Below are 18,166 nucleotides of genomic sequence, written 5' to 3' on the forward strand. Positions count from 1 at the left end.
CTTGTTGATTGTCATCTAAAATACATCAAATAGCTTCACTGTGTGCTTTCATTTTCTTTGAATTATAATTTAACAATGTTGAGTGAATTAAGAGAGCTCTGCATTGGCCTAACTGCTCCTGACAAAGTCAGTGGTAGGATTCTCAGTGTCAGACTTCTGTGAAACAGAGTTAGGCCAAGTGGCAAACAGTCCTGTGGCACCTTATAGACTAACAGACGTATTGGAGCATAAGCTTTCGCGGGTGAATTCCCACTTCGTCGGATGCAGAGTTAGGCCAGTTCTGAGTGCTTTTGAAAGAGCCCACCTGTTATTGAAGTAATTATTTAAAGCATTCCTGTATGCATCTGGATAATCTGTTCTTCTTATACAACCAAATATTGAAGTGATCTACAACAATATCCTAGCCCTCCTGGAAGTGCCATCAGCCTTTGGCATTTTTATCTGAATGCTCTTAAGGTAAAGTGCAATAAAACTGTAGTGATTAAAAGAACTACATTTCTCACCTCTAAGTAGCAGTCATGAGTAAAAATCTCAAACCTGGGTGCCTAAAGTTAATCTCTTAAATTGATATTTAAGCATCTAGATAAGGATAAACTGATTTTCAGAGTTGTTGCACATCCACTCCAACTAGATAGTTTAGATTTCTTTTCTAAATCTTGAAAATTAACCTCTCGGTGCCTCATTTTCCCGGTCTGTGAAATAGGGCAAATCATAAATATTCACTTTAGTAAAGCACTTTGGGATGGGTAGATGAAACTTTCTAAGAATTAATAATAATTACTGTTTATGTTTGGTTTTCAACTTCTGAAATGTGCCCATCACAATTGTCCTTGGGTGCATGGACAACATGAAAAACTACTCCGATAAAAACATAAAAAAAGATAAATAGGGTCATTGCATTATAAAACCAGCAACCACCCCTATATGGCAAATGCCTGTAATAGTACATGCATTTTGAACTGTACCCTAAATGCCAACAGACTCAGAGTCTGTTCAACCAAAGAGGGATGTGAATCCAAAAGTCAAGGACTTTCCATTGGAAATGCTTTACCTCTAGCTATCCGTATCGAAATCAAGAGCTGTTAGTAAATGCTCCCCCATTGATTAACTAGTTATTGGCTACTTAGGGTCTGTCCTGTTATTGCAGGTTCATTTTAAGCTATTAAACTAAACTGTTAGCTAAACGTTTACAGAATTAGAGAACAGGCTGATAATCTGTGAGAAGTAATGCAAAAAAAAAAAAAGAAATAGTTATCAGGTTTCACAGTAAGAGAACTGCTTAAAATAAAGCTTGAACAATGGAAGCTAAAATAAACCTGTATAAAAGCTTTCACGCAATCGGCATTTACGTTTTTCTCCTGCCCCCCACATTTCTCTCTTATTCTGGTCTGACTTGCACTGTACAGACACAGAGCATGGGCAGTGACAGTCCAGTTACTCCATTCTCCCCCACCAATCTGTCTCATTAATCACCATGGGAGCAAGGATCATTTAGACTCCAGGCCCATTCAATCTTTTGCCTTTCTGAGGAGATGATCAAAACTAGTGTCAGATACTCTTGTAATAGTAGTTTTTATTATTTGGATATCTGCCAAGTAGGAGCTGGCCTAGGGCCATTAACTCACTTCACAGATAATAGGACACTGCTATTAGATTGTAATAAGCACCTAGAACCTTGGATGGGTGCTGAAAAACAGAGGCCAAGATTTTAGAAAACTAGGACCCTAAATTTAGGCTTCTATGTCTTTAAGTAATAGTGTGATTTTCAAAAGTACTGAGCACTCAGCACTTCATATTTAGAAACCTAAATATGTACCTAAGTGTCTAACTTTAGGCATCCATTTCTGAAAGTCTTGGCCATAAATAAGAAATACTTGAAGACTTTTCATCAACACTCACCGGGTGTGGATGTTTTTAGACTGTTAGAATCTCACTGCTAAATGATAGCTAGCCTTTTAATAGTTGACACAATCAAATAAAACAAGAGTAAACTTTTAAAAAACTAAATTTAGGAACGAAGAAAGATTAGTAAATCCACACTCTGAGTTCCAGTTTGTAATGAAGTTTTGAGATATTTCCAACAGAACAGCTTACCGACATAATGTATCACATTTACTAAGGAACAATACAAAGTAAAAAAAATAACATTTCAGAAGCTAATATTATTGGGCCAAATTAATCTCTTGCGTACTCCAGAGATGAATCTGGCCTACTGTGTTTAGTGGCTCCAACTCTTACACTCTATTTAGGATGGGGCATTTCTAATGAATTAATACTTAAAAATTGATTGTGAGGACATTGCTGATGAATAACTGCAAAATCAGGAGGAAAATCAATATCTGTCCAATATAGTTCAAAATATTGGACAACTCAGTGTACAGCTTCCTGTCTCTCTTTTTTTTTTCTTTTTTTTTTTTTTTTAGTATCTATGTAAAGTAATTGAATCCTGGTAAAACTGTTTATTGTCATTTATTACTACATCCATTTAAAAGGTGGAAGCCTTGTACATAATTTAGGTGATGAGGATCTAGCACTTTCCCCAAATTGGGAGTATATTGTCTGAATTCTCTCCCAGAACTGAAGAAAACAGCTAAGGATTTACCAGCCCAAAAACTAATTGCTAAAATGATTTCAACAACTATATTTTATTAGACACTTGAGCAAAGAGTTACATTTTTAAACTAAGTATAGTCAGGTTCAGGCTTGGTGAGATTTCTGATGGGAATTAATGCCTGATCCAGAGGCCTGCCACTGCAATAATCTTATTGTCAGGCATGCCTTCCTTCTATATACAGCTGAGGTGATATAGCATAAGGAAAGAGGTAATCTTCAGGGTAACTCTATTTTAGAGCATTATAGTGCTCAGTCACTAGCACCTTTAATTGAATATGAAAATGCAGCGAAGGGGTAGTGCTGAAATGTGCTGAAATTTGTTTGCCCTACCTAAAAGGTGGATAACCAAATTCTGCACAAGCTGAAGCTTTTAAGTGGTCTTTGGCTGTGGCAAGATCCATGTATGAGGGCGAAAAAATCGACATTGAGGGACTTCACAAGTGAGAAGAACAATTGCCCATCACAGGCTTCTGGGATGTCTCTTAAAGGAATGATCAAAGCCACTGAAAAGGAATTTTGTTCCTGCCACAGGATCCTCAGACAAGAGAGCAATACTTCCTCAGTCAAGTGCATTGAGGGCTACTGATGGATGTTATAGAATTAGTGTGGATATTTGACCTCAGTCCATTGCCTTGAGGTCATTGTTCACCATGAAGACTATCTGTCCAAATCCAGGTCTGAAACACAATTGGCTAAGATCCAGATTATTGGAGGATATACATTGATGATGGAGTTGGCTTATAACCAGCTTCTCAATGACCATCCTCAGGAAGGTGGGGTGGGGTTAGGTACTGGCTGGTAACTGACAAGCCTGTTAAAGTCAAGAAAGGTGTTTTTGAGCAGGGATCAGACCACAGCACATTGAAGATTTAATCTCCCTAAAATCATAATTCCCAACAGTGAAGTGCCCAGGTATTCTATATTGTCTTTCTCTAGACAGGAGTAGCAAGGCTCTGACCTTGGATCAATCTCTTGTTTTGCAGCAAAAGCAGACAAAATTACTGTCCAAGATATTGTGTAGGTAGTTGATATGAACATTAAAAAAAGGGGTTGAGGTGATAAGTGGTTTATTTACCTAGGTGTAAAGGATGTGATACAGACACATTAAGTGCTCAGAATGATTGGGCCAGAACCTCAACTGGTATAAAACAGTGCAGCTCCATTAGCCAGCTGAGGATCAATCCCATTTGTATGTATATGTACATAGTCCACTAAGGATGACATATTATACTTACTTTAGTTATTACTGATAGCTTGAGTCAAGCAAATCTTATTCAGTTGCTATTTTGACATGATTTTATCTCTCTCAGTATTATAGTGGAACCCAAGAATGTGACTCTGTCAGGGTTTTTCTTGTGTTTTGGAGTAAAAATACATTTTAGGTTGAAAGTCAACAGACCCTTGACCAAAATATTACTGTTTTAAACTTGTTAAAATAGTTTTCCAATTTTCATGTAAGGCACAGAAGCTATTACTCAAAAATGTGTAATTGTTTAATAGGAAAAGCTACTCTTCATCGGAGCTGGAGCTTTTTACCTCTAGCTTACCACTTTGAATACAGCCCAGGTTGGTAGGCAAGGATGGATAGGTTCTGTGAAACTTTTGGAAGTCTACTATCCCAAACCCACCACCGTATCTAGCACTAGTTGTACCATTTTTGCCCCGGACAGAGGGATCCAATACTGAATAGGCATAGAGACCGAAAACCTTTTTCATCCTTGGAAACTTGCATTGCTATTGCCTGTGCTACAGTTGTTCAGTGACTAGAAAGAAGGTTCCAGTCTCCACCATTGTAAATCCGGAGGCGTTCTTGGCTGCTAGTTACTAAAATAAAATTAGCCTTAAAGCATGGTTATAGTCAGATACTATCACTTTCTTAACTCAAAATATCTGCTTCCTTTGTAAATCCAAAGTAATATCTGCATATGTTAGAGAATAAAATACATTTGTGCTACTCTTTACTCCTTCAGAAAAGACACAGCCATGGGAGGGTTAATTAGGTTTTCTTATAATTTTAGAATCTTAATGGTGGGTGCTGATGCATGAACTAGACAGTCCGACTTTCTGATCCCAGATTGAATTTGCAGAAATCACAGTTAGAGATAACATTCTTGTAAACTGAGACGATTTAATATAGCACCACTCAAAGGTAATAGCCATCTCCTCTTGCCTTGAACTTGAAAAAAATCCAGAAATTCCATAAAGTACACCAAACGTCAACAGTGTAAATTCTTATGACTTTGTTACAACCACTCCCCTTTTTGGTTGTTTTTTGTCTAACTTAGTGCTCTGTGTTCACCTACAGGGAGCATTCCCACAAAGGGCATGGAGTACAACTGGTTTAAACTAGCTGAGTATGCCTCAGAGTCTCCTGTCAGACAGGGTGTGGGTGTGTGGGTTTCCTCCTCCCTTTCCAGTCTATGAATGTGAAGCTCCAGATCCCTTGGAGGATCAGCTAGAGGCACAAGCCATCTGGGTGGAGAAACTGAGCTTCTGTATTGCTGCATGGCTTCCCCAGCACTCTGACACCTCTTTGACAGCATGATTCCTGTACTGCCCCTGCCCTGGAATCTCCTACATGTGGAGTTTCCTCAGTGTGGATGGGAAAGCCACACAAGATAACACAGACTGTAGGCCACATATTGGGACAGAAAGAGGTGAGGAAAAATAAGTTTCTCTCTTATTTGTGAGTAAAGTGCTGAGTATATTTATGGCACTATAAAATACTAAATATGAAGACCCATGGTCTGCTGCCATTACCAACAATGAGGAGTACATAACTCCTAGAATAGTCCCACTGAAATCAATGGTACTGCTTGCAGAGTAAGGTGCTATGCAACATAAGTAGAGATATCAGAATTTGGCTCCAAAGAAGGCCAGATTCTTAACCCCGTACACATGTTGTGTAGAAGTCAATGGAGGGCAAGATATTGTTCATTGTGAGTGAGGGGATCAGAGTCTGCTCCAGAGATGGAATCCTAGTGTCATTTTTACAAAGTCACTTTTCAAAGTATAAATGCCCTTTATTTTTTAAATGAAATTATACTGGTTATTAATCCATAAGAAGTAGTAGGGCACTATGCATTTTTTAAAAATCATTGTATCTGTGGAAAGTCTAATGCTGGAAGTGATGACCCAAAAATGGAACCACCACTTCCTATCTCTTTCCCCACAAAAGGGCTAGATTCACCTGCATACTCCAGGTACTTTGTGCTGCTCTGGCAATGTATAATTGCTGGAAACCAAGTTTAAGTTGCCCACATCTGGAATGGAATGACAGCACATTAATGGTGACTGACCACCCAAGGTTGCTCTTTGTAAAAGGTAGGCTACAGGCCCAGGGTTGCATCTTTTAAACACTTCCATTCCTAGGGGATGAGTCAGCAACCACGCTATCCCTTTTGCAGAAGTTTTCATCTTTCTCCCCCCTCCAAGCCATAAAGCACTGTTCCTTTCTTTTGGTCATCCAGCCAATCACCCTCCTGCTTAAAGGTGCAGGGCAGTCACTCTTAATCAAGAGCATCTCCAGCAGTAATCCAGATGCCAGTTCAGCAGCCATCTTGAATACAAATGGTGAAATCTTCCTCAATATTTAAAGTCTCTGGGCCTGATTCTGATCTCACACCAGTTTTACACTTGTGTAACTCCACTGACTTCTAGTTGTTACGTTTACATTTGTGTAAACACCCTCCCCCCCCAAAAAAAATTCTTCAATGGAGTTATGCCAATAGAGAAGTTGATCTTTTATTCCTACTCAGAACACGGTTCTGCACATTCAGTTGCTCCTCAAAGCTGTTATTTTTATATTTGTACCATTCTGGTTTATTTTACTCCATGTTTTTTGTTTAGTCCAGTGTGCAACAAGCATAAAAAGCAGTGGAAGATTACAAAGTGTGCCTTAAATGCTACATTCAGTATGAAATACTGTGGACCAAATCCTGCTCTCAGTTATACAACTGAAAATCTAAATACCTTCCCTAAATGAATGGAGTTCTTTCAGGCTTACTCTGGTAACTGAGAGCAGAATTTGCCCCTGTAAATTTAAATGTCTCAAATAGAGAGGTGTTTTTGCTCTAAAGACACTGTGTCATTAAGGTTGTCTTGTGCTTTGGCCTCTCTGTATTGGGATATTGGGCACCAGTCTCCAGCTTACTAGTCAACACTTCCAAACAAACCAAAAAAAGCTGATGGATGGAAGGTAGATGGAAACACATGAACCTCGCTCACACGTTGAGATTGTTTTTAAGGAAACTGTAAAATGATTGTTTTTGACAATCAATACACTGAAAAAGAATTTAAACAATACAGTCCTCCATGTCCTCTCAGCAAATCCAACAATATGAAACTCTTCTCTCATTATTCCTGCATAACATCCATTAACATCCATGGAAGTTACACATCTGGAGAAAACAATCCCTTTGTGCCAAATCCTACCCCCGTCAACGGTACAGAGGTGCTGCAGAACTCTGCACTATGATATTTCGTGGGAAGCAGAATCTCTTTGGCTAGGTTCTCCATTGTCTGGTAACCAGCACAATTGTGATCTGGGCCTCAGGGGGCCTCTTAGGATCTAAAGCTGTGTTCTAATAGGACATCCTTGGGTTCAGATCTTTCTGCATGTGATTGCTTAGTCCATATAGGGTCCGATTTGAGCCATTGGGACTTCTTGTGGCTGTAAGGCATGTGTGAGCAGATCCATTTGCAAACCTTGTACAGGTTTGTACTTATTTTCCAGTTTATCACAGCAACCATAGAACCAAATTTTCAGATGTGGTATTTGAATTTTTCCTGATCAATTATAGTTTTTGCAAAGAGGGCCATGCACCCATTTTGTGCATCTGAACAGAGATCTGTGCATGCAATTTTAATAGTTTGGTATTTCCTTACATTCCCATCCCCAGACACCAAATCAGAAGCCATATACTACCTGGATGCAATAGTGTGATATGACATAATAGTTATTGCATTTTTCTTTAGCTTTTTTCTCCTAGGAGAAGTAAACAGATGGGGTAAATTTCAAATAGACTCCATTGCCTAGTGAAAACCTTGTCTCATTTCAATGCCAGATGGAGAAATTGTACCAGAAGAGTACCACCTAGAGTCAGGCTGAGTAAGAGTCACTTTAAGGAAGCTTTTGTGAGAGGGTCTATCACAGGCAGATATCTACTGATGCAATAGAATATCCTGCAAAATTAAGATCAGTCAAAACTGAACAACGTACAAACTTGGAGGGTCCTTAGTATCTCAGGCTTCCTCATATGGGCAAGTGTTGAATGATATCAACCAGGTCCAGATTAACCAATGTGCACCTGGGGCACTTATATAGGGCCCCACCTCAGGGAGGCTCCCAACCACCGGGAAAAACCCAAATCAATAAACTGAGTGGCACTGCACCCCTGTGAACCAGGTAGTAATGCTACTCACTTGGATTTGGCCCCGCCATCCCTCTATCATGATGGAGGGGTGGCCAGGCCAAATCTAAGCAGGACTGTGGCACTGTGACCCTGTGTGCCAGGTTAAAACTTCATTCATTCAAATTTGGTCAGGCCACTCCTCCATCATGACAGAAGTGTCAGAGCCAAACCTGAGTGAGTGGTGCTGGAGTATGGCTCTGGGCCCACAGGTGTTTACCATAACCTCTGAACTATCAGAAGACTTGCCACACAACCCTCTCCCCAAACCAGAAAATCTGATGTCCGTTCCTGCCACACTCCGCCCTGCCCTCCGCCCCTGGGCAAGGCATATTTCCCTGAATACCTCTGTTCTAGAGAGTGAGAAGTGGGGGCAGTACATTGAAGTTTTGTCCAGGGCGGCAATTGTCTTGTACATCACAAACTGTGACTAGTTTAAGGAAGATACCACTACACCCCTCAGCAATTCCCATGGTGCACAGGATCCCAAAATTCTTTATAAAGAGATTTCCTCTTGCAGATATCTAGGCCCAGATGAATGAGGCACTGCATTTTATATATTTCTTTGTAGGTTTACCAGGGAACTTCCTTTTCTCATTTTGGATCACCACTTCTTTTAAAGTTTAATAATCAGGGGTTTTTGTATTTTCTGTTATGCCAGGCAAAGTGGTGGTCATTCGACAATATGTCATAAGGTTAATTTGTTACTCATGGTCTACTCTTATTTAGCAAAACAGCTATATTGTTATTGGAGATGGCAAAATTATCTGTTTTCAGTAAGTTTCCCTATTTGAAAATTGTTGTGAACAAGCTTGCTAGGTTTGCTGTCTAAATTATTTGACTAACAGTTTGTGGAAATAAATTTTATCTTCTGGGCTGTTTGGAAAGTATTCCGTTTTGATGATCTGCTGTTTGTGATGCATGAGCAATCACCTATATCACCTGATATCCCTCTGATCCCTGACAGACACTTTTTAAAACAGCAGAACAACAAACGATGAATGATCTTTTTTTTGTCTTGCTGACATTCCAATTCAGATATTCCATAAACAGCTGTTACCCAAACAGTAATGAGGAAGAAATCTGTAGAAATGTCTGCAAACAGCAAAAGGGGCACAAAACTAGTTAAACTAAGCAGCCATTTGGAATTTGAATGAATATTCATATTTACTGATTCTGCAGTATTTTTACCAGCTCTAATCATTATGTACATTGCAAAAAACACCAATAAGTTATTGGAGAAACAGTTTGGCCAACCCTTTTATGGTTGTAGAAGTGCTTTGGCATGTCTCCCACATGAGTAATGAGACAGTTCAGTGAACATATATCATATTCATTGAAATTAATAGGAATGCCTTTATAAGGCATAAACCAAGGTTTACAAAGTTAAAGCTCATATTTTTAGATTTTATGTAATGATTTTCATTATTTAATGTTGAAACGTAGCTTTTCAGAATGTTTAAATTTAGTTTTAGGAAAATGTAGAATAGATATCTTTTATTTGTAGCAGGTGTACATTTAGGGATTCTTTCAGGATGTATTAACTTGTATTAACATTCAGTATTGTGTTTATTTTTGATAATAATATAATCTTGGTGGGGGAGGAAAATATCAGAGGTAGAATTATTTAAAATAAGTGTAGCAGAAGCTCACTGGTATTTTTTTCTGAAAATGTATCACCAGATGGAAGGAGCCATATACTTTGTCATCTCATTACGGAAACCTTGGAACGTTTTTACTTTAGGAAGTCCAGAGTTGGACTTTTACAGAGTGAGATTTAACCACACATTTGACTGCTTTTGATTATCTATCTTCATGCTGGCAGTGCAATGAGCTGAGTAGAATGAACTATTTTAGTTATAAGCGCACTCACATGTGTTACTGATAGAATGATTTATGAAATGCTGAGCTGAAGCAAAATCAGTACTGAAGACAATACTGGCTACGGTTGAGCAAACAGTGAAGAAAAATATTCACAAACATTTCCGTGATTCTAACTAGAATTTCAGTTTTACTATGTTTTCAACCTTTCTGTTTGCTGTTGGTGAACATTCATTAAAATACATGAATATTCACAAGCACTGAATTTCAGGCCTACACTTGATATTTGTGGACTCATTAAATGAATAGTCAGTAGAGAATACATGCATTACTACTGCTTGTTTACAGTTCATGAACAGGAGAAAGAAGTGATACATTCACCAAATACATTTGTGTTGAGAATTTGCTCAGCCTTAACAGTGGAAGTAATTTAATTTAGTTTTAAAAGATTGCCTTTACAGAAAGTGGTTAGAATTTTGCCTGCTTAGAGACTTCAGGATTGGGCCCAAAGGGAAGACAATCAGTTAAAATGATCTTTTTCTCTATAAAATAAAGAGTGCCAGTTTGACATCCCTATTTCTCCCCTGAAGCCATACAGCATGGACAATGTGATGTAAGCTGCCTCACCCAACTCCCACATTTGTTTTCTGGGAGCAGCCATTTGGAATTTGAATGAATATTCATATTTACTGATTCTGCAGTATTTTTACCAGCTCTAATCATTATGTACATTGCAAAAAACACCAATAAGTTATTGGAGAAACAGTTTGGCCAACCCTTTTACGGTTGTAGAAGTGCTTTGGCATGTCTCCCACATGAGTAATGAGACAGTTCAGTGAACATATATCATATTCATTGAAATTAATAGGAATGCTTTTACAAGGCATAAACCAAGGTTTACAAAGTTAAAGCTCATATTTTTAGATTTTATGTAATGATTTTCATTATTTAATGTTGAAACGTAGCTTTTCAGAATGTTTAAATTTAGTTTTAGGAAAATGTAGAATAGATATCTTTTATTTGTAGCAGGTGTACATTTAGGGATTCTTTCAGGATGTATTAACTTGTGATAAACATTCAGTATTGTGTTTATTTTTGATAATAATGTAATCTTGGTGGGGGAGGAAAATATCAGAGGTAGAATTATTTAAAATAAGTGTAGCAGAAGCTCACTGGTATTTTTTTCTGAAAATGTATCACCAGATGGAAGGAGCCATATACTTTGTCATCTCATTACGGAAACCTTGGAACGTTTTTACTTTAGAAAGTCCAGAGTTGGCCTCTTTTGAGGGGAAAGTAATTCTGTCTCCATGCCATTCAATCCTTGGCATCCCTGCAACAGTAACCAAGGATGCCAAAGAGTTCAAATTGTGAGTGTTTTTGTTATGTGGACACTTGTTTACCAGGACCTGGAGCGAGAATTTAAAATTACTTCACAGCAGCCAGCAGCCACAGGCTACCAGCAATCTTGATTGGATTGTTTTAGATTATTTAGACGGTAAGACCTCTGGGGCAGGGCCAGGGACCGAGATCGTCTTTTTCTCTGTGTTTGTACAGTGCCTAGCACAATGCGTTCCTGGTTCATGACTGGGGCTCCTAGGCACTACTGCTATATAAATAATAATAAATAATAATGTGAACCATTGACCTAGAAACAACAGGCTCTGTCTATTTACTCCTTTTCTGAGCTACCCAGTATGGCTTGCACACATTTTACAGTATTATGGCTGTTTACACCATCATCCTGTTATGCCTAAAATCAAATCTGGATGTATTCAGAGATCAATTAAGGATTGGTGCCTGAACAACAGTTACTATATATTAATGCGCTGATCTCATAAGAATGAATACAAGGTGTCACGGCAAGCTGTTCTGAGCGAGAGATGATTCTTCATGCCTGTATGGGGATTAAACATCTTTGTTGTGCTCATTATTGTAAGACTCAATAGTGAACATAATCCTGCTCCTTTAAGAGACAAATGACTACAACAGCGCTCCCTACAGTGAAAATCCCAAATAAAGATCTGAAGTGTGGTTCAGTGCAGTCAAATTCTAGAAAAAAGAGAGACCCAAGCAGCTAACTTCCCCCAGCCCTCTTTCTAGAAATCATTCCTCTTTGACCCTTGTGGCCAGACTCTCCAGAGCACATCCCACTTCTAATGTGTTCAGCAGGGTGGAGGGCAAATTAATTAATCCCCCACAGTTGCTCCAACTTTGTAAAATTCCTGTGATGCTTCTTTTAGCTAGATGGGGAGACAATTAGCCCCTTTCCTACCAACCTCTGGAGAAGAGTGCTGTACGCTCAGTCCCATGTGGTCAGAATGTATATTTGTATTAGGGGTCAAAGAAGATTATGTTTCAGAGCTAAGTGTTGGTACAATATATGAAATGCTCGTTAAATCATTTCCACTTATCAGAATTCATGTGTTAAAGGAATCTGTGTTGTAAACACTAATCTCCAGATTATTTATGAAATAGTAAATCTCAATTAGCAAGTGACTGTTAAAAAAAATCTGATCTTAACTAACTTACACTGGGTATGATGAGCTCCTAGATATTTGATGAGAAAATGACCCTGTTAAAATAATATTCTACTGTAAGAATAGCCTGCAAAAAAACCAAAATATGATGTAGCCATTCTGATGATTAGACACCTGCATATATAATTTAGCAATGAAATTCATTTCCTTTTTGAAATGTTGCAGTTTGAATGATTCTTTGTTGTTGTTTTTGCTACTTTTTCAGCTGAACCAGTTGATGTGCTAAAAGCATTAGAATTTCACAAGTCACCAGAAGGAATATTAAGAACAGCAGGATTTTGCACAAACAGAAAGGATTCAAAAGAATCAGATGTTGCCTACAGAGTTTCAAAACATGCACAACTCAGTGCCCCAACAAAGCAACTGTACCCAGGTGAGTCTATAAGAAAGTCAGTTTCCTGGCATGTTTTCTTATTGTCCCAGACAGGCAGAAAGATAATCAATATACAATGGATGTGGTTTAATTTGACCACTACTATATTATTTAACTCATCTTGGAACTAATCTACAGTAATTCGTACATGCGGGTCATTGTTCCTTCCTTAATTGTTTCAACCTAGTGGAGGGCTGCAATGACCCCCACCACTCTCCACAGCTGTTCCCATCACATTTCTGGGACTGTACCACTAAGCCCAAATTATGCAGGTTAAGGAGCTAGGGAATGGACAATGCCTCTCTGCTGTACCAGATGTTAGGAGACCCAATTCTGCTCCCCAGCTTCTTTAGGGATGCCTTCCCCTAAGTCACTTCTAAATCCAGTTTTTCAGGGAACTGGATCCCTATGGAATAAGTACCAGCACAGGATACCTGCTAAATTGTGACATCTCTCCTCTGACTAAATTTACCAGATCTCTGAGCTGCTGTGGGAACGGCAAAAAGTCACCCCACACCATCCTGCCTAATATGGTGGTGAGGGAGAATTCTTTCCCCGTCCTAAATAAGGCAACTAGCACCATGCCCACAGTAGACCATAAAAAATTAAATCCTACACTAATCCCAGGGCTGGAAGCTGCTAATCAGGCATGAGAGTCGGCTCAGGCAATTGTCGTGTACATCACAAACTGTGACTAGGTGTGCATGGGTCAATGGCCTACCTGAGTGTCATCAGCTCAGGGTGATACCTTACACCCTTCTTGGCCACCTGCTCCCAGTTCCTGAGGGGGGAGACCCTTAAATGGGCCACTACCTTCCTCCCCCCGCATCAATCCGACGAAAGCTCCCCCACCATGAGATTGCACGGTCTGTGCTTCCTGATGTGTTTTCTTATTGTCTGTGTTTTTCTGCTAGTTGCAGCATAGCACAGAGCCCATTCCCATTAACTAGTGTAGCATCATGAGATGTCCCTGCTTTCCTTTCAGTTACAAATGCAGGAAGCAGCCAATCAAATGGGCAGACAGAGTGTTTTTAAAAAAATTACATACCAAATATTTAGGGCCTGATTATTCTCACACCAGTTTTATGTTAGTGTGTCTCCACTAACTTCAAATCTACTTTGGATTTACACTGGTGCAAGAGATCAGTGAATCAGGCCATCAAATGCCATAAATAGAGAAATACTGCTTGATACTACATAATACTGTAATAATTATTTTTTCATTGCCTTTATGAAGATCAGACTCAGTACTGCAATCCTCACTCACAAAACACCTATTGGCTTAAATGAGAATTTTGCTTGAGTAAGGACTGCAAGGCATACTGTTAACTAGTCACTAAACTTGTCTCAGTGTATAAAACACCTCACCATATGAACTCTCTCAGCTTCTGTATTAGGAAGTCACTGCTTAATCCGGAACATTTACAAAAGACAACTATTGGATCCAGTTATCTTAAGAGGCAATAGTTACACTTAGTAACAGGCATAGGAGAACAAGTTTGTACTGCAACCAGAAAAGCAACACTGAAAAAATGTGTAAAAACATTTCTTGGGAGATTTCTACCCTCAAATTTTCAGAATCAAGAGGTTTAGCTAGAGATTGAAATAAGCATCTGAACTTTTGAGTGTTTACCTGAATTGAATATTTTATCAATTAATAGACAAAATGATTAACATTTCACAAAGATTCTAGATTAAATTAACTGTATGGTTTAACATATTGGTGAATTCAGGCTACAATTACAGTTGTCATATTACAGCAACAGTGATTACAAAAATAGTGGTATGGTAACATATTTACATGTGTAGAGAAAGGAAAGGAAATGGACCAAGCAGCACAATAAAACAAATGTTGCTTCTTTGTTAAAGTGGCAAACCTCTGAGGTGGGATGATAACTGACACGTACTGGCTAGAAGGAAAATATATGACTGGCTATGTTCCTAGTGAAAAGGCCTTCCACTGCTATGACTTCATACTTTGCATTGATGGGAGCAACATGAGTATTGCTGACAGAGTAATTTTAGTAAAACTAAGTAATTTTACCTGGTTTTCTCATCATTCTATCAGAGGGAATTTTATGAATATTTGGTGATAGATCCATAAGGTGGACGGCATTGCCAAGTTTCTTACTTCTGTGCCAGGAACAGTCTATTTTAAAAGAAACGCTTCTGGAAGTTATGTTACAGTGGTAGAAATGCAGATTGTGGTTGGTTGTTGCAAAATCATTCCCAGAAGTACCATCTGGTTGACATTATGTAAGGGTATCTTTTGATATTTTGGGTACTACACGTGGTTAGTTGTGGGTAACAGGTAATGTGACTCCAGTCCATCTCTGATTTCTCTGACACGAAATAAGCACATTTGGGGGGGGGGGGGGGGGAAGAGGGATGACAAATTTTCATTCCATGATTTTGCTTTCACTCTTTTCACTTGATTGAAAGTGTTGCAGTTTATTAAACACACACACACACATATATATATATATTTAATATATATAAAAACTTTCAATCTTCATGCCATGACATGCAAGCAGATTTTGAGTGGGTTTGCTTGTGAGCACACAAAAAGTTCCTGTGTTAACTTGCACTTATTTTATGAATGACACTGTAGACTAACTATTAGATTTGGCAGCTACAGTAGTAACTGCTCGTTTTGTTCTTGAATGCCAGAGTAAATATGTTCATTATGTTGTTTGTTGGCACATAAATTTAAATTGCCTTTGGCAGACTCAATGTAGGTGCTTTTCTTCCTAACCTCTGCAGGATTTCTGGATTAGAACTAGGTGGAGCACTCAGTTTCACCCTGCTGTTCCACCTCTTGAACTCTCCTTTCTGGGGCATGCAAGGGGAAACTGTCAGTTAAAGAGAGAGGGAAAAAACTGGCTTAAAACGCATAATCTATTTGGAAAAACACCATGCTACCCACTTTTTGAACAAAGAACTCAGAAGAAAACATTTATAAGAGTCCAGTAGGCAATACTTAATAAACTGAGCCATAAAACAGCTTATGGACCCAATACTCTGTTTGTAAAGCATTTGGAATGGATGGCTTGCCATTGACTTTAAAAGGGGTGAGGATTTCCTCATCGGTGTTAATTTTGTCTTGGGATGTGGTGCAATGAATGCTTTCTGTGAACATGAATGTGCCTGGACCACCATCTAAACACTTACCATAGAAAGAGCTACTATGATTTTCACTCCATTTACTATAATTTTCTTTCTGTCTGTGTGAGGAATGCCATGGCAGATCCAGAAAGCACTGATTATGTGTCAATGTGACACCCTTTCCAGTGTGCGGTATTTTCGAGATGGCATTCTTAGAATTATGTCAGTGTTTCATTCTGTCATGACTGGGTGGGGGGATATGCACAGTATTTGAAGGTACTTGTAGGGTGTGTCCCGCTTCTGGGTGGGAGAACCCCTCCATAAGACCCACTGTTCCCAAGCCCCCCAACCCCAATGATCAGTTTCATAGAGTGTAGTCCACCTGCTACCTTTGTCTAGGGACGGAAAGTGAGCTCGCTCATTCTGGGATCTTTGGAAAACATCCAATAGGTCTGGAATTCCCTTACCATGACAAAAAAATAAAAAATCCTTCTGTGGCTTTTTCAGGGAGCATGTGCAAATACTGTTGTGCATTATGTGTCATGTTAGCCCAGAGAATTTTGTTAAATTTTCAGAAGCAGAGCGCCCAGTGGGTGTGTATATATTTATGTTTTAGTGCTTCATAATAGGGGAAAGTCAAAAAAAGATTTTAAACAGGACTAAGAAGTGAGCAAATCAATAGCCAACATTTTAGTGAAACCAAAGTACATGTTGCAGTGCTCCCTTTATCCACTATCATAGCTGATCTCTAGGTTTGGGTATCTTTTTAGCTACTGTGGTTCAAAGAGAGACAAACAGCTACATATTGAAGTTCACTGTGTGACCTTGAAGGAGTCATTTAATGTCTCTGTGCCTCAGCTTACGCATTTGTAAAAATCAGGATAATAATATTTACCTGCCTCACAGGAGGGTATTGAGGCTTCATTACATAATGTTTCTAGACTGCTTTGAACTCACAAGTTGAAAGATATTATACAGTTACTATAAATTGTTATATTCTTGTACTGTCTTATTACCACGTTATATTTTTTACATTTTCAAAGAATGACAACAGAACAACAGATAATGATTTTCCTAATCATTTTATTGTTGCCCTTGTTAAAACTTATCCAGTCCATTCTTACTGTTTAAATAAAATTGCCCAAGAAATCTAAAAGTAATTAAGAAAGTTTGATAACTATTTCAGCTAAGCATGTAAGCGTGATACTTTGTCGTAAATAAGAAAGGCTTGATTCACATTCTTAATTTGTTTATGTTGATACTGGGTTCCCCTCAGAAGCAATTTGCTTATCATTCACCATTTCAATGCAATACTAAACACATGGGCATATCATAGTACAGTATAGAATACACAAAACTCACTGTACTGAGGTGAACAATGCTACTCATTTTTGTGACCTTCCTCACAAAGCTTCCACAGTTTATTTTTTCCACGGTGTCTTATCTGATTGAAAAACACATGCTCAGACTAGATGAATTAGTGCCACCTGCCTTAAGCATTTTCAACATCGCTTTCAGATTAACAGTTCAGACAAGGCAGGTGTTCAAGTCCTTTCAAGTTATCTGTTTGGTCTCCCTTCATCCCAATCATTTGTTCTTTCTTTTTTTCCTTTTGCTGTCATCTATTCAACCTAATATTAAAAGGTATGCTGTATAGTGTCATTTCATCTGTAAACTCACAACTTTACTTTAAAACACCCAATCCAAAACCCACTGAAATCAACATAAAGTTCCCTATTGACTTCAATGGATCAAGTCCATTAAGAATAAGATCCCAAATCAAGCCTCAAATCTTCATAGATTCCCATTATATTCTGAAAATCTTTTACTAACGAAGTTAAAATATGATGAATATAAAGCACACAAAGCACCATTATTGCAGACAGTAAAATAAATGTTAACACTAAGCATTTCCTGTAACAGTAATATAGTGGTGCAAATTCTTTTCCAAACAGTGAAAGTAATACCATATGATAAGAAAGCAATCATCAACTCTGTCTATACTACTGTACTGATTCTTTTGTAGTATTATTTCTATTAATATTACTGCTATTTAAAAAAGGCAAACATCTAGACTTCATGCAAGTGATAAGTCTGAGCATCCAAGCAATCAGAAATTTCAGTTTCAAATGTCTCTCATGACATTAACTTGGCCAGATTGCACATTATGTATGTTTTATTGTTTACACTGATAAACTACAATACTTTAAGGTTCATATTTAATAAGAAAAGCAAGACAAGTAAATACTAAATGTATGCAGTGTAATTGAATTTTGAATTTGTGCCAGGGTTTTGTTGGTGGT

At 38.3% G+C, this 18,166-nt stretch overlaps 1 protein-coding gene across 2 annotated transcripts in view; it reads left to right on the forward strand.

Annotated features, from left to right (window-relative positions):
* COL11A1 (collagen type XI alpha 1 chain) overlaps positions 1–18,166 on the forward strand; it is a 233,513-nt gene that overhangs the window by 7,164 nt on the left and 208,183 nt on the right. For both annotated transcript variants that reach the window (XM_073356871.1, XM_073356872.1), the window contains exon 2: positions 12,591–12,758. In XM_073356871.1, coding sequence (XP_073212972.1) covers positions 12,591–12,758 — 168 coding nt within the window. The remainder of the gene's footprint in view (positions 1–12,590; positions 12,759–18,166) is intronic.

The sequence above is a fragment of the Lepidochelys kempii genome, chromosome 8 (assembly GCF_965140265.1).
Source record: "Lepidochelys kempii isolate rLepKem1 chromosome 8, rLepKem1.hap2, whole genome shotgun sequence".
Classification (NCBI taxonomy): Eukaryota; Metazoa; Chordata; order Testudines; family Cheloniidae; genus Lepidochelys; species Lepidochelys kempii.